The sequence below is a fragment of the Cyrtonyx montezumae genome, unplaced genomic scaffold (assembly GCF_038088225.1).
Source record: "Cyrtonyx montezumae isolate F1298 unplaced genomic scaffold, pur_monq_1.0 scaffold_14, whole genome shotgun sequence".
Taxonomy (NCBI): domain Eukaryota; kingdom Metazoa; phylum Chordata; class Aves; order Galliformes; family Odontophoridae; genus Cyrtonyx; species Cyrtonyx montezumae.
Window position 1 is genome coordinate 4,773,875 of NW_027071870.1, and position 22,070 is coordinate 4,795,944.

At 43.4% G+C, this 22,070-nt stretch overlaps 1 protein-coding gene across 1 annotated transcript in view; it reads right to left on the reverse strand.

The window, feature by feature from the left end:
• Nucleotides 1-9,349: 9,349 nt before the first annotated feature.
• FAM171A1 (family with sequence similarity 171 member A1) overlaps nucleotides 9,350-22,070 on the reverse strand; it is an 87,404-nt gene continuing 74,683 nt past the window's right edge. Inside the window, exons 6-8 of the mRNA XM_065731310.1 lie at nucleotides 14,370-14,486; nucleotides 11,838-11,952; nucleotides 9,350-11,206 (exon numbers count right to left, since the gene is read on the reverse strand). Of these exons, the coding sequence (XP_065587382.1) occupies nucleotides 9,514-11,206; nucleotides 11,838-11,952; nucleotides 14,370-14,486 (1,925 nt within the window). The 3' untranslated portion in view covers nucleotides 9,350-9,513. The remainder of the gene's footprint in view (nucleotides 11,207-11,837; nucleotides 11,953-14,369; nucleotides 14,487-22,070) is intronic.

Genomic DNA, 22,070 nt, shown 5'->3' on the forward strand with positions numbered 1-22,070 from the left:
CCTCCCGCGGCTGCCCGGGGCTGAGCCCCGCTGCCCCCGCTTCCCCGCACCCGCCGTGCGCCGCCTCCGCTCCGTCGCCGTTCGATGCCCCGCGGGCCCACCCCGAGCGGGGCCGTCCCCGGGGCCCGGCCGTGCCCCTCCGGCAGGGAGCAGCAGGCCTCGGCGGCGCGGAGCGGCTTCTGGCAGCGCCGCGCGCTCCGTTCTGCCGGCCGTGTTTTGACGCGGGGCTGCTGCTGGAGGTACCGCAGGGCCTTGCCACCGGCCCCCGCAGCGCCGCGGTTTCCTCCAGTGGGGTCTGTGCGACGCTGAAGGACACCCAGCACGAGTCGCTCTGGCTGATGTTACGAGCTTTCACGCCCGGCCCTGGGAGCGGCTTCACGGCAGAGCTGCGGGGGGACACGGCCGTGATGATGTTATCACGGGGCAGCGCTGGTGTGGGAGGGCACGGCAGGCTGCCGTGTGAGGAAGTCGTGCCGCTTCCAGGGCTCTTCTTTTCTACAGATTGCACGCTGGAAAAATTGGGAGTTGGGAGTCGTTAACAGTTCAAAACTAGGGAAACTGAAATAAAGAGAACCTTGCATTAGTGGTTTGAACTCTCACCGCTGCCAGGGTCGTGTCGAGATTTCTGGATGGAGTTCAGAATTTCTGAGAGCTTGGTTTGGCCGGCTGCCAAGCCGTGCATTAAAACCTAAGAATAATAACGCCCCAGTTGCAGTTTCTCCTTATCTCTGCCACCCCCTCGAAAGTCGTTTAATGTGAAGAAGATCCTACTTCATTTTTGCCGTTGCGATTGCTCTGCTGGGTATCGCGGATGCCACGTGAAGTAACGCAGCTCGCTGGCCTGGCAGAAGACAGTTACACAGCCATGCAGCTGTTCCCTCTGTGACACTGCAGATCTGCACGTGTTGAGCACCCGCTGAGGGCCGCTCTGTCCCGCTGTGGTTGGTCCTTACAGCGTGCAGGCTGCCACAGGAACTTGTAATTCAAATCCGTAATGTTCTCAAGGAGTCGAAGACAGAAAATACCACGATAAAAGAAATCAAAGGCTCAGATCATCCTGTCTGCTGTGCTTCGTACATGAGTTGTCTCCTAACCTGCAGAGGCACTGATGCTGCAGGTGGGTATGTCCCCACGTAGCTATATGGGGGCCTAGCTGTACGCTTCACCAGACAAAGCAGATCTTCAAAGGCTAGCAGATGTGTTTTATCTGAAATGTACCAGGTAAAGTGTTTGTTAAGATGTGAATTTACTGCTTCTCATTGATAAAAAGACCTCTCCCTAGAGGTACCAGAGAGGAAAAACCCTTTTATTTTAGGAAGACTTAAAAAACAACAAAGGATCAAACAACCAGGGTTACTGTGCAGAAAAGCTAAAAAATCAGTAACAAAGGAAAACAGATTTCTTAATCGGGAGGTGAACTTCAGTCAACAGCATATCACAAAAGTGAGTTTCTGTTTGCAGAAACACAGCCAAAACACACAGCCAAAATATCCAGTTGCTTATGGCAGCAGATTGGAAGGAAGGATGAGAGAAAGGTCGACACAAGCATCACAGCTGTGGCCCTGCCTTGCTGCTCCCACCACTGCCAGGTAACAGCAGTGTGTAGGGGACCCTCTGCACTGCTAGCAGTTTTCCCCATCTTTCCAGCTCCTACCTCTTTCCTCTGCTTTCCATTACAGATACAGCCACGAGCTTGTCTTGAGTACACAAAATTAACCTTTGCCTACAATTCTGAGAGGCTTTCAGCCAGCTTAAATGTGAGCGTATGAATATAGATCCACAAATAGACTGGGGTGATGAAGCATGTGACTCCCAAAGCAAAAATCCAGCGCTGAGAACACGGCTTCACAAACACCCAAATACTTGGAGCTGACAGGAATTCAAAGCCTCGCTGGGCTACTGAGTGAAGAGCCACCTCAACTTACCTGCAAGAAGGACCAAGGTTTGGGAAGTCCAGGCTGCAGCAGCTGTACAGGGCTCTGTCAGATCTTGCCAGTCGGATTAACAGCAGCTCAGACAGGCTAGGATGTGGTTTGTGGTAGAGCTTGGATGTTACCAGGCCCCGAGTCACTTCTGTGGATTTCATCATCTGTTTGTTTTTTGTTTTTATTCTTCAATATGCTGTTAGAATATGAAAACAGTAGGTAGCATCCTGGTACCGGTGTCTGTGGAAATAAAATCCTGTCAGCAATACTGCTCTGCTTTTAGGCCAGCACTAGGTGTTGCTATTGTAGGTATGACACTGGAAACTCGTGTTCAGAAGTTTCACCAAGCTCAGATAAAAGCATGAGGAAGAGACAATTGTTCCAGGAAAAGCCCCAGCCAGCTGCAAGGTCTTACCCAGAAGTAGCAGATCAGATGAGTTCAGTTTCAACATAGCTTGAAAGGAAAGATGGCCAGGGATTCTTTAGCAGGAAGTGCAGTGATAGGACAAGAGAGAAGAGCTTTAAAACAAAAGAGAGGACATTTGGGTTAGAGACTGTGAAGAAATTCTTCACTCACAGGGCAGTGAGGCAGTGGCACTGCTGCCCAGAGCTCTGTTTGCCCCATCCCTGGGAGTGCTCAAGGCCGGGCTTAATGAGCCCTGGGTCATCCTGAGCTGGTGGGGGCAGCACTTCACAAATGCACTAAAAGCACATCTGTATACTTGTTGCCCTGCCTGTTTCCCTGTGCTGCTGGGAGACAAGTGCTCTCACAGTGGCCCATCTCCCTCCTGTACATTCACCCGTGTTCTGTAACACAGCTCATACCATGCCTCTTCCATGTTAGCCCTTGAGCAATGAAGCACCTACTGGTGCCTACACAGCACTGAACAGGGGTCAGACATATACGTGCACAGTGAAAACATATTATAGCATTTAAAATGTGTACCATCAACAGAAAAGTTCATGCTGCAGGGCGTAAGTGATAAGGATGGAAAGACTTTTATCCCATGGGAGTTATTATCACTGGTAGGGATCTCTTTGTCAGTTTTCTGATGCATCTGTTTTTGATGATGGTGGGAGCAGAATACAAGGCTCAGATCACAGGTTTAGACCGGTTCCAGTGCTGCCATTCCTCTGGTGCTGTGCTCTCTATCCTTAAAGGATTAAAAAATAAATACATAAACTTGCAATGGTTTACATGCAAAAATACCTCTAACTGCCATCGGCTCTTGATGATTATTACAGATTGATACATCTTCTCAAACTGCGAATGAGAATTCGTGGTGACAGATGTATTGACAAGGATGGAGTTGACACTGCTCAGGAGCTCTGACCACTCATCGACAATTACTTCTGCACACCCAGTCTCCAAATCAATCCAATTTACCCCCATCCGCTCCCAGATCAGTCCTTCTGTCAACCTCTTGCAGTTCCCCCCATCCAGACTCCTGCTGTTCCTCTCTTTGCAGGGAGGCTGCAGGTACAGCCGAGGTGCTTTCCCTGGCTCTGAGCAGTGGCAGTGACAGAAACACAAACAACTCTTCATTTCCTGACCATTCCAGCCTAAGTTTCCCAAAGTGAAAGCTTTCAGAATTTCCTGTCATTCCAATAGCTGTTTATCCCAAAGCAGAAGGAGACTCTTGGTTATGACACATGAATTTTTCCTGATAGAGTGGAGAGGCTACAGCCTCACTGTGACTCTCAGAGCACCTGTGAAAGCCTACAACTATTAGGATTTTCCTACACATCTGGTTTGCCCTGGGGTACTCAACAGTTTTAGACACCTCATAACAGAGATTAGAAGATGGGACGGGAGCCTTGATGAACACTGGAATAGGTTTTGAAGTTCAGAGCCATAGAAGGAGACCTAGAAGTCTTGCTATCCCCAACCCTCAAACCAGCGGGGTTCCTGTCAGATGCTTCGGTATTGTTACCTGTTTGCTTTACCATAAACCAACAGACACTTCTGTTTGGAAAGGAGCTCTCCCAGTCTTGGGAAACTGCAGCCTAAAGACAAACGTACCTTGGGTGAGAACTGTGATGAGAAGCAGAACGCTCCTGGGGGTGTCACCCTGCTCGGGATGTGGACACTTCTGGGCATTTCCCGCATGACAGCTGACAGAAAATCATTTTCAATATCCTTCAGGTTGCTCAGGCTAGAAGCATCCCATTCATTTACAAATCAGATAAAGGGATAACGGTAACCGAGGTTCCTCGCACCTCCTGGGTGGTCAGCAGCACATTAGCAGTGTTGTTCAGGATGGGCACCTTCTGCTTGGGGAACTGCATTGAATTAAGAGATGTCTCATGGACACGGAATTTTCTCTGTGAAGAAAATAAGAAATCAGGCTCCATTATAATTCTTCAATTTCTATGCAACAGTTTTTTGGATATTTTTCAGTGAGATTTTCCCTGTGAGAATTTTACAGCTTTTACAACATAAAGAAACATTTCCACCTAATGTTCTACCAATTGCAGAGTAAATTGCTTAAAGACATTAGAGAGGCTTTAGGAACAAAGAAAATCTAGGCATTGTGTCTAGACTAGTAGGCGAATGTGAGTAAATCTCATCAAAGTCAGGGGCATAAGCACAGCACCACCTCAGCATCAAGTATGGCTTTGACTGCAATCTCAGGCCACAGGGACAATTAAACTAATTAATACAAACCTTGATGAGCTCTTGTGCTGGTTTTTCCAGTCAGCCTAGATGAGCAACATTTCCTCTGGCACTGCTTGATCTCCAAATGCTTAAGGTTGCATTTAAGCCAACTTTTATATTAAATGCATTTATGTATGTACACATGCACGTGCATGCACACACGCACATTTATTTAGGCAGACCTGGCTGATTTCAAGGGATAAAGCACCAATCCAGCTCTCACGAGGCAATTAACCCTCATATGTGGGAACCTGGCTGTGCTTCCCTCATTGTTTTTGGACAGAGGATTAGGAGGCATTACCATCAAGGTAAAGCTGTGGCACAGAGAGAGGCAGAGAGCTTTCTCAAGCTCACCCTCACCAACACCTAAAACTAACATCACTGAAATGTCATGAGGGCGTCACAGTTTGAGTTGGCCCCACAGCATGGCACGAAGCTGAGAATGGGCTGAAGGCAGAGAAGCCCACACACAGAGCATCTCTCCCCTCCAGGGGCAGGGGATGCTGGCTGGGAGGCCTTGCCCTGATCGTGTGCGTAAGGGCAACGCGTGGGCAAATCTACTGCACTGGTTTCTTTTCATGGAGATTTTCCTGTTGGAAGAGTTTGTGATGTGCTTGTGGGGCATATATTGCTGCTGCCAGACCCATAGCCCCTGGCACAAAAGTAAGATGATGACAGGCTTGTCCCCAGGAAGAGAAGCTCAGGAGGCAACACCTCTGGGAGCGTGCCTGAGAAAGCCTCCTGCAGGCTGGGAAGAAGGCAGTCCTGAGGCAATAACAGTGTGGCTTTTACAAACTCCTTACAATTCCTCAAGCACCAAAAAACCTTTAAAAACAATGCTTAAAAAAGGAGCTCATTGAAGTAATTTCTCCCAGCTTTGATGCTCGACATCTCTTGCAGCAGGACCGGGCAATCCTTTTAAAGTGGGATTTCTCATCCCACAGCAGTACTTCAAGCAGCATTTCTCACCTTCCTAATGTACAACTGGCACAACCATTCCTCATTTGGGTTAGTTTAGCAGTCTGCATCTCTGGTTATTTGAACTGTAAACAACGTATCTCCTCTGTAGCTCCCTATTGCCATCACACTTTTCTCTCCAGTGCCTGTAAGCTTCCAGGGCAGAAGAGTAATTTAAGGATGAAGTAGACTGGCACTGCTTATTCCTAGAAGAAATGCACATAAACAAGAAATGCTCCAGTTAAGTGATAAGAGATCAGGTTCCACACTTAGCAAGAGGACCAGGAGGAGTGCTGCTCAAAAGAACAAGACACTCTGTTTCCACTGTCAAACAGAAGACAGACCCAGGTGTCGTTTATCAGCTGGAATGACACGAGTAAGAAACAAATGCTCCTCTAGTCTGAAAATGGCCCTTGGCTGCTGCTTACTCTCCTACCCAGTGAGTCCAGCTCCAAGTGGTGTGCTGCCTAGCAATGAACATACCAGACACCAGTAAGGTTGGTGAGGAACCCACCAGATCACCACTGGTTCTAACAGGGAGATCAGTTAAGAGTAGCAACAACGACGCTCTTACTTTCCTCAGCTTCTGAAACAATCAGTAGTTACAGTTGTTTTATTTTTAATCTAAATCCAATGCGGCAATAATGAGCTGAGAGAAAACGAGCACAGTTACACTTTAACACACTACACCAGTGCTGATGCATTTTCACCAGCATGTTCCAGAGATGTCACAGGAGGAGAAGCACTGCAGGTACGCTGCGGGAAAGGGCTCTCAAGTCAACTGAGTCTCTGCACTTGGACCCACAGTTCCAAGCAACAAGTGAGAGTGCTGTGCCAGCTGCCTGCTGCTGTTATTGAAGTTATAACCGTGCTTATATCGAAGCCATAAACTGGGCTTCATACACAGCCGTAAAAATACTGCACGTATTTATCTCCAAAATTACTCCCACAAATGCCTCCCAGCTCTGGCTTGTCGCTCAGCAGCTCACCGCCAGGTGGCACAGAGGTGCTCCGACTTGGAAGGATTTCAAATGCTCGGAGACACAAACGACAGCACGGATTCAGAATCTGCTGCCCCTGTGTTTCAGAAAACCAAAGCGCCAGCTTCTTGTCTTATGCTGCCCAGGGCACACTGGAGGATGTCACCATGCCACACGGCCCAGCTCCACTGACAGTTCATGAGGTACAGCTTTAACCCTCAGATAAATTCTCAATGGTTAAGGAAAAAAAAAAGGTCATTTTGGATTAACTGGGGCTTCCTAGAGAAAGAATAATCTGCTTGGACTGAGATCACCTGGAACTGAAGCTGCCATCTTCACATTTTTGCAAAGTATCTGTCTCAGTATGTGTTTGAAACTCCAAACGAGGAACTTGTCACCGGGCTTCAGCATCAGACAAGGTGTGTACAATGGAAGCACTGATCTCACGTTTCCCATGCTTTATATTCTGCACAATCAAATTCAAACTGCCATACAGCTGGAGATAATACAGTAATTAAAAGAAAAACGCTATCTGTAAGAAGACTTTCCAAGTATCCACACTGGGTTCGTTCATATACATTTGCCATAGTAGGACCACAAATTATCAAACCATCAAAAAATGTTTTTGAACATAAGACCAACACGATTAAAGAAACAAACCACTGCAATTTAATAGCAACAATTTCACTTTACAACATAATAAAGGTGGAAACTTTGCAAAGGAATCTGTAAAAAGAGAATGTAATTAAAAATTACAGATTTAGGATAACAGAAAGTTGAAAATTAAATAGCACAGTAATTGTAGTAGGTTGGAATTGTAACCGACTGTTTCTTTGATACAGCATTCTGATTAGTGACTGTATTACCAGCGCTGACTGAAATCCGATGCACACCATTCCTTTCAAGCAGGATTCTGCTGTTCCACGACCTGGCACACACAGACAGAGTTACCCACACCACAGAGCCCGTTCACGTGCGGTCAGTAGCAGTTCCTACAGAGAACAGGACAGCCTGGAGTGCACGTAACCTCCAGAAGGTAACGTCCTGCTGAAACGATGATTTCAATATTTAATGCACCCCACAATACAAATGTTTTAGATTTCCTCCAGACGTATGCTACTGTCAGACAGGAAACAGAGGCGACGTGGTCTTGGGGATGGAGAGGAGCGCTGGACTGGGACCTATGAGATCTGGTTGAGCCTAGACTACCAGATTCATACGTTCAGTAAAACGGAAATCACAACACTGGCTTTGACATCTAGAGAAGAAAGAATCAAGGCTTATTAAAAATTAAATAGGAACTATACAACACTTTCTCTAATCACCTTAGAGATTATATAATAATTAACTTTATTAAGTGTGGCTGCTGGTAATGCTGAGTAAAAATAATCGAATGAAACATGACTGAATGTAAATGAAGGACTCCTCGTGAGCAGAAGTACTTCCAATTCTTTGAACCCCATTCATGCCGAAGCTGGAAGCGCCCAGTAAATGCAGGCAACCCACGGACATCTCAGAACGAAAACTGGTCCCACGTGAAGCAGACCCCACACACAGTCTGGTGATACCGGGACTTAGTGTCCAAAGTCCGCACTGACATGTAAGCAAATATTGAAGTAATTATCAAGATGGAAGATGCTTTTCTGAATGGAGGTCTGCATTTCAGCATTAGCTGAAGCTCATTAGAAGTGCTTAAGAAAGCTTAAATGTTAGTACGTCACATAAGCGTAAGGGAAACCAAAGTGTTGTGTTCATTAAATAATAGAAAAATAATGTAATGACCATAAACAGAGGAAAAAATGCACAAGGATTTCTTTTTGCAGTTTATTTTCCATTATAATTTTTGGATAACCAAGCAGCTCTGCATGGAGAAAGCACAGAAGAGTAATTCTGGCACTTTAGGATAGTACTTTTTTTTTTTTCTTCTTCAAAAAGTTTTCTAGACACATTCAGTCCACTTGCTCAGCCTACAGTCCATTTTATGAGCACCATTAGCTCATACGATTCCAGAGGAAGCTAACCATATATACAGTCAATGAAACTATCTTCTTGGCTACCCTGGGCCCTTTAAAATGTCTTCCTAAGTCTACCCTGGCTAAACAGAATCCACAATATACATGATAGCTACAGAATACACTGTACTGAAATGAGAAATGCTCAGCACAAAATGGGGCTCTTGGCATGCAGCTTAAAATAAAAGGTACAAGTTCCCAAGTTTATAAAATCCCAAACGGGGTCAATTGAAAGGAGTTAGCAAAAGAAGGGACTGTTCAGTGTTACTGTAAAAAAGGCACTTTGAGTAAATGGGACCAGAATTGGAGGAATCTTAGTCGACACAAAGTTCAGTTTGGTTTCATAAAAAGGCTTCAATGCTAAGGGATGCTACTCAAGTTTCCTGCAGTTTTACATTAAAATAAATTGCTGAGTAGTTCATAGTAAAGGACATAAAACGTTTACAACCGACTTGTAAAATTAAGAAAAGCATAGTATAAGCAAAATATTACTAAAAGCAGCAATGCATAGCCTTTCATTGAGATAATGCACCATTTTGGACACCGTGTGCCAAACTCTTGTTTTTAAGATACTTTCAGTAGCATTATCAGCATAAAGTTGGCCTACAAAACAAAAGCTTTACCAGCTCCCATTCTTAAGGAGATTGAGGTCATAAACCAACCCAAACGATTTGTCAGTATTTTCAACATCCTGGATGACCAACATCAAGTATATGAAATAACAATCACGCTCTTTGTTCAGCTATCTCACTGGAGGCAGCCGTTAAATCAGAGGAATGTTTTTAATTCTAACATTTACACAGTAATGCGTTTCAGTTCTTTCAAATGTTGCTCAACAAAGTTTTATTTTAATCTTTTCTCTCCACAACAAAAGAAAAAAAAAGAAAAAAAAGGAAAAGGAAAAAAAAAAATCAAGCACTTCCACAGAAAGAATATTTGGCAATTTTATACTCCACTGAACGGTGGATTTTCACAATAGCTTACTTCAGGTTGAAAGTCATTAGTGGTCTTTCCTCTCGTTTCTGCCAAGGACTCTTCTTATCTTCACCTTGGTCGTCTTCCTCATCCTCCTCATCCTCCTCATCTCGACCTGACCTTCCATGCTCAGGACTAGTTAATGGCTCTGGTTTGGTATCCACAGTTCTCGTTTCCTCCTGCAGGCTGGGCAGCTGCACGCCGCTCCTCTTACTCGTGCCCTCCAGTAGGCATCGCAGAGCATTGTCCTCAGGGCTACAAACCGCCGTCCCGCACTCGCTGCCGCTTTGGTCCATGTCATCCAGATACACAAGTTGCGTGTAAGCTGTGCTATCCGAAACCTTGCGCTCTCTCTGCTGGTGCTCTTGCACTGGTGGGTGACTCTGTGGTGCAGACAGATGATCTCTTCCCTTTCGTGCAGATTTTGGTTCGTTCATGTCAACGCCAGAGTCCAAACTGGCATCGTTACTCCCATTCCTCCCAGCTCTTTGGAGATCGATGTACGAATGTCTAACGTGAGCGTTTGAGCGTCCGTCCAGAGAAACAAACCACGCTCGAGGATGAGGCAATGGCTTCCCCCCTCCTAATTCCATCAAAGCCTTTTCTGTAAGGAGCTGCACTTCGCTATTCATTTGAGCCAGGGACGCATCGTTAAGCGAGGCAGGGATGGAAATAGATTCAGACATGGAAGCGTTTTGTTGACTCCACTCGGCCGCACCTGCATCTTGCAAATGTTGTTGAGATATTGCTTGTGATGTTAACTGCTGGGGCTGCAACTGTTGGGGGGGGTGTGGAAAAAGCCGTGCATGAGGATTGGGAAGCTCAGCCTGAAGTCTTTCTAGATCAATGGGCTGGTCAGCTGGGACAACCAGCGGCTGGCTAACGAAAGAGTGCTCTGGTAGTTTCATGTAATGACCTGGGATCACCAACGCAGGCAAAACTTTTCTGTAAACACTGTCATTAACTTGGTCAACAGAATTGCAGCAGATTAACTGACCCGGTCGAGGGAAAGACGTAGGCCTTTCAAGGTGATCGACTGAACGAGACATCATACATTCAGTAGGTCTGCAGTCCAGCAGCTCTTTTTCAGGAGCTGGAGGCGTGGGGTACATTTGTTCCTGAATATTGTATTTACTTCCAGTAGCAATATGGTTCATAGATACTTGAATTTCTCTCTCTTGCTTTTCAAATAAAGGCTGAGATAGCATTGCATTGTAACTTCTCCTGTATTCATCTTTGACAGGGGACTCGTAGCCTTCAGCTGTTTCTGTGGATTTTCTTGTCTTTAAAGGAAAACTATCTGCTGATTTGTGGTAGTCTTTTCTCAGAGACCCACTGGGAGTCAGGTCATTCAAGGAAATTCTGCTTTTGTCTTTCTCCTTGTCAGAGAGCAGTTCCTCCCGGGAGCTGAACTCCTGGGAAGTGCTGAAGGAGTGTTTGAGCATTGGTGTATGCATATCTGCTTCTCCACTAGGTGACACCATCTCCATGTGGACAGCACTGATTAATTCCTTCGCACCTGAGTTTTCAGTGTGTCCATTGCTAGCAACAGAGAGCCCGCTGGGAAATTCTGACTCACGGCGTGAAAATATTAAGTTTATATGGGACATAGAGGTTGCTTGATCCTTCTTAGAAGTGTCCAGTGCTGTGGGAAGTTGCAGTTTCTTATGATGCTGACGCGGTCTTAAACATTTTCTTCTATAAAAGCCAGTAAAAAAAGAATTACACAGTTAGGACTGTAGTGTGCAGAAACAAGTACAGCAAGTGTGTGTTAAGGGGAGGGTTTTAGGCAGTGATTAGCAGTGGGGGGAATTGAGCTTTTATTACATAACCTAACAATTAAAACCTTAGCAGCAAAGATATAATTACAGAGTAACTCATGTCAGTCAGCAAACCATCTCGAACACCAATTACAAATTGGAGCAATGTCTGCACGAGGCATACACAAAATCACTCCTTAACGTGCTGATCAAAGCTTAACATTCTTTTTAATATAGGACTGATTTAAAAAGGTCAGTTGGCAAGTGCAGAACAGGTATTATTGCAGAGATCTTGGACCAATACCTGTTTTTTAAAGGAAGTTGTAGAAAACACAGGTATAGGTGTGCACACTTGGCTTTCAGATTCCTTTAGCTACCATGCTACCAGAGATGGGGACTGTATGTAACCAGGAACACATGACATTTGATTTCAATATTTCTTTTCAGAAATGCTTGCTTTCTTTTCTTATTCCAAGTGCACAAGTTTTAACACATAAGCTTTTAATGTCATGAGCACAAACAGAGCTTAATTTCCAACATGACCTAAGTAATCAGGATGGGGATCTTACCTGCAGTAATACAAAAGGAGACACAGCAAGACTAGAAGTATGAGAGCCATCCCTCCTAAAATTGCCAAAAGAAACATGGTGTGATAGCTGGTAATGTCGTGTGTTACAACGGGACCTGGAGGGCCAGAAAAGAGAATTTAGATGTGTAACAGCCTGCGAACAAGAAGAGGAACAATACAAACAGAGAGGAACATCTTCCCTGCTTATCAGGATGCTAAGTGAGCAATGCTGCTGCCCATAGCACTGGTGCCTATCGAGCAGACCACCTCTGAAGAAGGGAGCATGTTGTGGAGAAAGCATGTGCTGGTTTTCATGACTGCAAGTCCATATAGATCGTTCTGTGGAAAAGCAGTCAGTTTCAATGGGAGCATGCATCAGTGAATGTTGCCTTCCAGGTCCTGATGCTGACACAGTGCACTAAAGCTCTCATCCCTGGAGAGAAGTCATCACTGCATCTTCCAGCGCTGCGATGCACACAGCAACACTGTAGCTAACAACTTCTCTCCAAAACAATTTGTGTTGCTGTGCACTAACCAGTACGTAGGTTGCAGTAAAGGATTCACTGAAGATGTGTGGGTGTTCTTTAGCCTAGACCAAGCCAAGCCAAGCAGATCTTCAGTAGCTTAAAAAAGCAGGGCACTAGCAAACCAGTGTTGTAACTCTGAGTTTCAGTAAAGCTTAGAAAATGTTTAACATACAAAGAAACGCGTGGACAGCATCTCTTCACAATTACACAAGTGTAACTCTGTTGGTTTGTAAAATCCTTCTCATGATTTTGAAATAAAGGCCCAAATTTCCATCTGCAGGTAAGGAGGTACAGCACCAGCTGACAAGAGTAACGTACGTGTACTGTGAAGGACAGCCAAAGTGAGCAACATTAAGGTTCTAAATCATGAGGTTTCTAAAACCTCATTTGTGGATCTTGAGTGGTCTGTAGAGCCGCTGCTAGGAACACAAAGCTCATTTTGGTCCATTTTTTTCAGACAAGAAATCCAAATAGATTCAACAAGGAGACTAAATAAGTGAAAATACATTAGCCTGATTAAAAGAACATTGACTAGATTACAGTTGGAAAATCTAAATATTTATACGTTCTATCCCACTCTTACCTTTACATAATTGATTGATACGGTGGCTTCAGGAGTTTAAGTAAAAGGAGAAGAGAAAAATCATTTGAATGTTTCATGAAGTTGCATTTATTGCAACAAAGTGTTAGGAGCTCTGATCTATCCCTCAGAAAGAAGAAAATGTAGAATACGAGCAGAAATTCTGCCATACAAGGTAAACTACAAAGACAACTGTAGGCCTCCTCCTGTTAGGAGTTACAGGCTGCCCCCTGACTAAAGAATTAGGGGCTGGTAACTTCCTTCCAGTCTGTGGCATTTGGCTCAGAGTGACTAACTTTTCTTTATGTACAGTTATTTTGTAAAATTCCGTTAAGTTCAATATGGTAGTGCAGTGCAGAGAAGGATAAACTATCTAACCTCTGATCTGCAACATATCAGCTGAATATTCCAGCAGTTTCATTTAATATAATCTTAAATTTAACACAGCAGAAGTCCCAAATCCTCTACATACCATGAATTGACTACATGGAATATACAAGCAGACTTTAAAAATGAAGGGTTTGTTTTGTTGGTTAGATATAGTTTACATAGCTTGCACAGCCAAGACAAGAATGTTTTCATTTCCACTGTATTTGGTTTTCATCCAGAAAACCTAATGCAGGCAATCTCTAAGAAGAGTATTTTGTTGCATTGATTTATACAGAGGTATCTCTGATTTCTGGTGGCTGAAGACGGGTACTAAGCAACCAGAGGTTGCCACAGACAGGAAAAGGGAAGAGCAAGCTACAACATTAATTATCTCCATGGGCACAGGGTTACATGTTAGTACACAGTTCAAAAGTTCTAATGTTAAGCAAAGATGCCTGCAGATGGCAACCAGTATTGCCCATCTACCAGTGTTGCTCTGCTAATGCACTTCCTGCAGCTCCTACCCTATGTTTTTCATGGTATAAATTAACTAGTCACCAAGATGATGCAAAACCTAAGGCATGGCCATCTTCAGTATATTAAAAAGAATTACTATCAATTCATTGGTAAACTTCTAACCTGGGATGATGTTGGCTTTGGGAATCCATTACTTTGAGTTTCTGTACAGAAACTGCATAATGCCTGTTTTTCTGCCTGCTGGATACCAATGCACTGATGTTACAGCTCCCCTCGTTTTCTAGCAATGGCTCTACCAAGCAGTAGTGACAAACACATCAAGGTGGGAACACTTGAAAAAGTTTCCCATTGAAATGAGTCAGAGATTAGAATACTCAAAACAACTCTGGAGCACAATGTTTGCCCCCCACATTCCCCAACGGACTTTAGCCCTTTACTTTCAGATTTCTGTTTTCTAATAATCCATTACCGATCAAGCTGTGGCATCTCAGATGAGGCCACTCTGAAAAAGGTAAACATTATATATAAATAAATAATTATTCAACGTTGGGCATCCCAATGAAATTCAATTCCATCTTACCTGGGATAGTAGGTGACATAGCTGCAACCCAGTAGCCCAGCTGAGGGGCAATGTAAGTCCAAGTCAGCTGATTTCCTTCCTGTTGCACAAGTCCCAAACTACTCTTCAGCCATGTCCCTGTAAGTATAAAGGTTGTTGAAAGGCATTGCATATATGTCCATACCTTCCTCTGCAAACAAGTGGAAAAGCAAATAGTAACCAACAGACGCGCTTTAGGAATTTGTGTGCATTGCTGTTTAGTGGGAGATCACAGCTTTCTGTCACTGGCATTTGAAGACTCCCTCAAACAACATTACCTGTGGCTTTTTCAGAAGGTCTGTACACAAAAAAGCTCTTGAAATTAAATAAAATTCAAAGTTTCCAAAAAGATTTATGGAATATTACTATTATTACTTTCCACTTCTTTAAAGAATGATTATATATAAACAGCACATTTAAAAACTATGCCAAGAGACTGCATATCTCTTAGACCACACACTTTTCTATCTTGTACACTAGCAGGAGATTAAGAGATGGAAAGACTAAAGAAAAATCCTCCCCAAAATGCCAGTTTTCCTGTATTGGAAACAGGTTTATGCACGGCACTTCCAGTAAATGTAAAAATAAATTGCATCACTGATTCGGTGATGTTAGTCATTCAAAGCATGTATACATTGGAGAATACTGTTTGCTTGGAAGCAGATGATGAGTTTTCTAAAATATGTTTCTCAAAGGAATACAATAGATTTTTTAGAATTAGCAAACGATTAAACATCATGATTAATACAGCAGACAGTTTTAAAGTAGTGTGTTCCAGTTAACAAAACTCTTAAATAAGCCAGACTGATCAAACGTACTAATTGAGATAATTTATGTTCCAGTAATAGAGCTACAAAAAAACTTGATGACAAAATCAGCCATTTTGTACTTGATTTAAGACCTCTAATTCTGGGGCAATCAGAGACAAACTCACTTTGGGCACTGGCACAGGCTGCCCAGGGCAGCAGGCACTGCCCCAAGTGCCAGAACTGATGGAGCATTTGGACAGCACTCTCAGTCACTGAGAGGTTGGAATTTTGGGTGGTCCCGTGTGGAGCTGGGGGTTGGACTAAATCCTTGTGGGTCCCATCCTACTTTGAATTCTCTAAGGTTCTGTGATATTAAATGTCCATTGTAGCTTGTAGACTGCTGCCACCTTTTTTTCTCTTTGAAAGTAGCATAGGATTGCTAACACTGTGCACTGCTGAGAGTTAAAGAATCAGACTGCAGATAACAGACCAGTTACCCACATGGGTCTGCGTGGCAAGTTATCCCAGCTGCAAGAAAACAGGAGTGAACATAGGAAAGTTCTGAGGCATTTCCCAAAGCTGCAGCCCTGGCTTGGCATCACCAGTGAGTCCTGCAATCACGGTATTAATGCAACTGCGATAAGGAGGTTCTCAGCATGCTTTGATGGCCACTACCACTACAGCTAATGTGCTTGCAGAGCAGGAACCAATGCCTCAGCATTTCTGTAGAATCAGTTCTGTACTTGTGTCTGAAGGCGGTGCATCTACCTTACTCAGCTTCAATGCTGTAAAGAAGAGCTGCATCTTGTATCCATGACAGCCATTCCTTTCAATAGTATCCTGCCTGGAGCTCCTGAGCTTTTCATCAGGTGTCACTCAGGCAAGTGGCACAAGCATTAGATGTGTGTCATCCATACATTTAGCAGTGAATGCAAACACTCGGAGGAATAGTATATGTATTTTTACTACCACCAAGACCCCATGATTTCCTCTGTTTCTTGGATTACCATCTGTGCAAAGCCCATACATATGAGCTTTTCTGATTCTTTCTTCTCCACTATTGATTTGTTCTATTAAGTATACCTTTCAAGTCCACCATCTTTGGCTAATAATAAACTCATGTGAACGTACCGAAAGGCTGTTAGAAAAATACACATTTAAGAGGATTTCTTGATCTATGTGACTGTCATTGCCACATAGTGATTCTGTATTTGTGGCCAGCAGGACAAAGAAATTACTGAGCATTTCCTGCTTTTCAAGTACTGTTTTCAGTCTGTACACAGTAATAACGATCTGTTATTCCATCCACAAAGTCCTGCAAGACAAGTCATGCTGATTCACAGAGACCAAAACCTGTGTGCATAGATTTACTTATACAGCATCCACAGACGTCGTACCAGAACACCCTGATGCAGCTGTTACTTCACCAAGAACAAAACTGAATTATCCACAGTTGTTTGTGGAGATTTATGGAAAAACAAGGGACATGTTCTTCCCCCGGATGGCCAATTTCCCTGCAGATTTTCTACCAATGCATTTTTCAGAATGTGTCACATCACCAGTGCAGTGACGGAGCAGTGGCACAGCTGCACAGAGAGGTGGTGGAGTCTCCTTCTCTGGAGATGTTCAAGACCCGCCTGGACACCTACCTGTGCAACCTGGGCTAGGGAGCTGCTCTGGCAGGGGGTTGGACTCAATGGTCTCTGGAGGTCCCTTCCAACACCTGCAATTCTGTGATTCTGTGAACAGCCCTGAGCCACAAGCTGAAAAATCGCCCATAGGGTCACTTCTACCTCATGCTTAAATGCCATTTGGGAAGAAAACTCCAAACTTCAACTTCACTTTTATTATTTTCTTCCCCTGTAAATTCTATGGAGCAAATAATCCAGACTAAAATACTGACAAACTGATACTCCAGACACAGAAAACAAGCACCAGCTACACAAATGCATCGCTAGCAGAATCATTAAGAGTTTCAAAAGTGCTAACTGAAAAAGGAATAGAATGACCCAGCTGATGAACTTCCTCCATTTCTTTTACAGTCTCTAAACGCTTTTGATTCACACACAAACCAAACACATACATATGTGACACTGCAAAGTCCACTATCTTTGTAGTCCGTTTTTACAGTTACCTCTTTCAGCAGAAGCTATTACCGATTTCTTCACTAGGGGGAACTGCTGTCCAGCTTGCCTTACATCACGCAGCGTGCCAACGAACAGAATCCCTGTGATGCCTCTTTAAAAGTCTTTTGCTCAGTAATACCCTGCTTGCATAATGCAGCGATCAAGGAGCTATCACAGGCTGCACTCTTATCGCGGGGAGCAGAGCTCAGCTGCCATCCTGCCAAAGCAGCAGCAGCTCGGATTGCTCATATTTTAGAAACAAAAGGAATCCCAGAATTTGCAAAGGAAACAAAAACAAAGTCGACTGCACAAGGTCAGCTGGGTTTCATGTTTGTCTTCTGCTCACTTTGATCACTTGTTTTTGCTAATCACTGGATAAGGAAATGTAATGTGAAAAAACACATTCCTTCCCTCTGCTACCTGTACCTAAACTTTAAAAACCTAAGAGATACACCCAGTATTGGCCATCCTCAGACAAGAGGTACGAGGTTTCTGCTGACCATACCCTACAGGTTAGTATGTGAGGACAGTCATAAGAGATTTTGTAAATGGCACTGACACAAGTTCCTTCACCAGGACAATGCCAAGCGTGGGCTCCTGGGGACACCACTAGGCAATTTCATCACCTGTGTTTCTTAATACTTTCCTTGTACACTGGTTTGCTGGTAAGCTTGCCTCATGCTTCTGCCATCTCTCACCTACAGTGCACTAATAAAGGAGCATCCTCTCACATGGTAGGATGAGGAAAAGGAGGAACTTCATCCTTCACAACAGCAGCAGCTGAACAGGTTTGAATGGAAGCAGCTGAAACAAAGTGCTGTATTGTTTCTTGTATGATCAAATAGCTGAAAGCCAACACAGTATTATTGGAGGGAAACGACTTTCAGTTTTCTGCAGTATGCTGCAGGCCCCTCAGGGCCTTTCCAGGCCTCTCTCATATTTCATCCTTTACAGGTTCTAATATCCCGGTCACTTTTCAGCTATCAGTAAACACCAAGCAGTGTTCTTGTACCTCTCCACATGTAATACCTCACCATAATGGCTAACGCTGTGCCTTCTACCTAGACAAAAGCCATCACACTGTACTGCTATAGCTATGCTTGTAGCATTTCAAGCTGCTCTGAGGAAGCAACTGCTCACTGCTGCACAGTGACAAGAATGAATTTCTTATTGCATCCTGGGTTCTTTCTTGTGGTAGGAAACCCAATCTTCTCCTCCAGAAGTCCTCCGCACCCTCCTGTGCTTCCTGGTACGCAAGAATGAAGATGGAGAGGCAGAGAATGAAGAACTTCCATTTTGTCCTCTCCTACCCACTGGTTTGCAAAGACAGTTGTATTCATCTCTTCTGTATGGGTAGGACTAGGGTTGCACAAGAGCTAAGCAGAAACATTTAGGAGGGAAGAGAGGTTTTATCTCCCTGCACAGCCAAGCATTAGGATAATTTAATTCATTATATCCCATACCATCTACTTCCTTTTCCCCCACAGGTCAGAACAACAGATTAGCTCTGCTGCTTGCTCAGTTAAATACCATTTGTAGCAGTGGTTAAGTAGTAAGCAATACGTGATTATAAACAAACACCAGCACAAATGACTGGATGTAATGGAACTGATGGTTTTTGTTCAAGATCGATTCTGAAGTTCCAAAGAAAACATACCAATGTATGTTTGGAGCAGAAAGAGCAAGTTCAGTATGGTTCATCAGCGCTGCGTGACTTGGGCCAATTTGCCATCAATTCTTAAAGAGTGTCTGGTGCTTCATGGAAAATTTCTATATATAGACACATTCCTCCTTATAGATCGTTTTTACATTTCTCTTCCACTTTTTCCTCTATTACTGCTCAGTGCAGCCAACACGCTGATCCAGGATTCAAGTCAGGGGAGCTGTCTGCTGGCTCAAACTCATGGTAGGGGGAGAACAGAGAAGTTGGGTTTTTGGGTTTTAACTCTTCCCTCCCAACAAAAAATAAAACATCTAGTGTTACTGACACCTTGGAGTGAATGTTGTCATTTAACAAATTTGTTCTTAAAAACCTTTCAGAACAGCTACCAGCACTCCTTCCTACATTTAACTTAAAAGGAAAGTAAGAAAACTACTACCATCATTAACATTACAAAGAATATAAAAAATGTGAGGACTTTAAGAGAAATACAGAGCAAAAAGTAATCAAATAAAGCTGAGATCCATCTGGCTGAAAAAATACCCTAATATCAGAGACAGCTTGAAAAAAAGCAAGAGAAATAGGTTCTGCCAGAGAAAAGCAACTTTGCAGCAACTTCAATTCTTCTATTTGGCTCAGACCACTTTCCAATGGCAGCAAGAGGTTCCTATCCAGAGTAACTTTAGCATCAAAAGGTTTTTATATTAGTTCTGCATTTCAACACACATTCTGCACAAAAAACGCCTTTTTCTAATTTAATTTAGCTAACTTCCAAATAAGATTGAAAAACAGCACTTTCAGGGGCAGCTGCTGCAGAAAATCCATTACAGAAAAGCTCTTCTGGACTATTTCTTTACACAATCAGGCCACAGCACGTACGTCCAGTCTGCCCAGAAAAGAGATGTCCATTGTCTTCGAAGACTCTATTCAATGTGACATTTTGCTGGCTCCTGACAGCACAAACGGGTCTGCTTTTGTAGTCTAGATGCACGATGCCTCTGAACAAGACACTACTTTCATAGATTAAAAGCTCGACCCTATTATTTTACATTAATCTGTAGTGAAATCCATGGAAACATACGGCCCTCTGGCTTCCATGTGTGTGACTGTGCACGTAGATAATCACACACTGCTCCATCTCAAGTAAATGGCAAACTTCCTATTGGCTTACGTGGCGCAGGACCGTGCTTAATGTAGGCAGAACTGCCACACGAGGCCATCTGCTCTAGAGAGATGCATGTGACTCCCATTAAAGTCAAGAATAAAGGAGACAAATGCCCCTCTTAGCTGTGTGTGCTGACTTCAAGGGGAGTTTGCACACTGGCATCTGAGCACAGAACTCAGCCCTCTGGGGGAATGTGTAGCATTGCTTGCTTCATATTAAACTTACTAAGCCAACTGGCTCAGAGCCTTCCAGATCATTACTGCTGACTTCTCCTTACTCTGATCGTGTGCTCTTCCTATCAATGATCAAAACGATTCTGGTAAATGACAGTGTGTGCTGCAGTCAGCAGTTCCTCCTAAGGACAGTTGTAAAGTCCAAGTAACACCAGTGTTTAAATTTACAGTAGCTATGGTTTCTTTTCCATAAATTACTTTTCCATGTGAGCATTTGCTAGGAGGCTCTTCCACTGACAGAATACTGATAGCTTTTTGTTTCCTTTGAACACCTTGGTGACAGGATCAGCCAATCACACTGAAATGTACTGCGCAGGGAAGCAAAACAGTGCCCCTTACAGCACAAATTATTTCCTTCCAATAGGTTTGACAAGTAAGAGGATTTAATTAGCCAGAGAACAAATTAAGCATAATCCCATTATATAAATGCATTTTTATTCACAAGATTATCTTCCATGGATAAAAGATTTTTGGAAAGAAAACACAGATGCTTTTAACAGTTCTATTTAACTATTCTAAATATTTTTTAATGAGAAGTGGTTTTCTTTCAGCACAGATCCCTTCTGTGCTGTCTGTGCTGTCTGGTAGGAACGCCCTCCTTAAGCAGAGAATCATGGTGAAAGGGAGGTGTATGTGCCAAAAGGAACCAACCAGGTTATTATCACACTGACTGTGGGACTGCAAAGCACATTCAGAGCACACTACCAGTGTTTCCAGAAGTAATTGATTTAGACACTTCCAATGGCAATGTTATTATGGAGAGTTAATCAAGGTCGAGTTTGGGAAAACAATTTCTTGAAGTATGATCTGATGTTCATAAATGGCAGCTTTTCATTCTGCCAGCTGAAAGCTGCTTATCACGTTTCGTTTTTCCAGCAGAAGATCACCTCTCATCTGCATCTGCATAGCAAGTTTAACTACAAAAGGACTGGATTTCTTGGTTTTACTTTTGTTCTTTTTCCAAGAAGCTAAAAATCACGGAAATAGACTGAACATTTCATTCTTGACTATTGGAAGAGATTACTCTCCTCCTCTCCCTCCCCCAGTGCACATGAGCTTAAAAATTCTTAGTATTTAAGTTAATATTACAATTTTGTTTTAGGAGTTGCTAGGCAACATCAAAAAATAAATGTCCCTGCTCTAAGCTCATACCTTTATTATTCTTCCCCTGCTACAGAATTTGTAACTCTAGCCTTCCATGGCTCAGTCCTGCCACTGATTTAGCAGCACCATCTTTATTTGGTGTACTGTAAAGAAAACACACACTTTTAACATATCTGGCAGATTACTGCAAAGTCTAACAGTTCAATTTGTTAACTAATGGCTGAGAAGCTTTGTAGTTTATGCAGCCTCTACTCATTTTTCCATTAAATCACCTGTCAAGTATTTAACAGGAGAACATGCAGTTTTTGTTATTTAGTAACTCTAGTTGTGTCTGGGTGGAAGGCAGGGCACACTGCACAGAGAATTGCTTGAATGGTTTTGGTCCCCGCGATATTTCCTTCCAGAATGACAGAACAGAAGTGACTTACTAAATAGAATTACTTCCATACATAATTATTGCTTAACAATCGTACTCTAAAAGGAAAAGCTTGGTTACGCTTGCTGGACCACCATCCTGGGCCAACAGTGTACCTGAAAGACACTGCCTTCAATTCTCACTTTCTCACATTAATCACCTTCAGTCAGCTATGGACAAAATTACCAGAACAAGTAATCAATAAGGATGAGTCAATTCAAAGCACTGCAT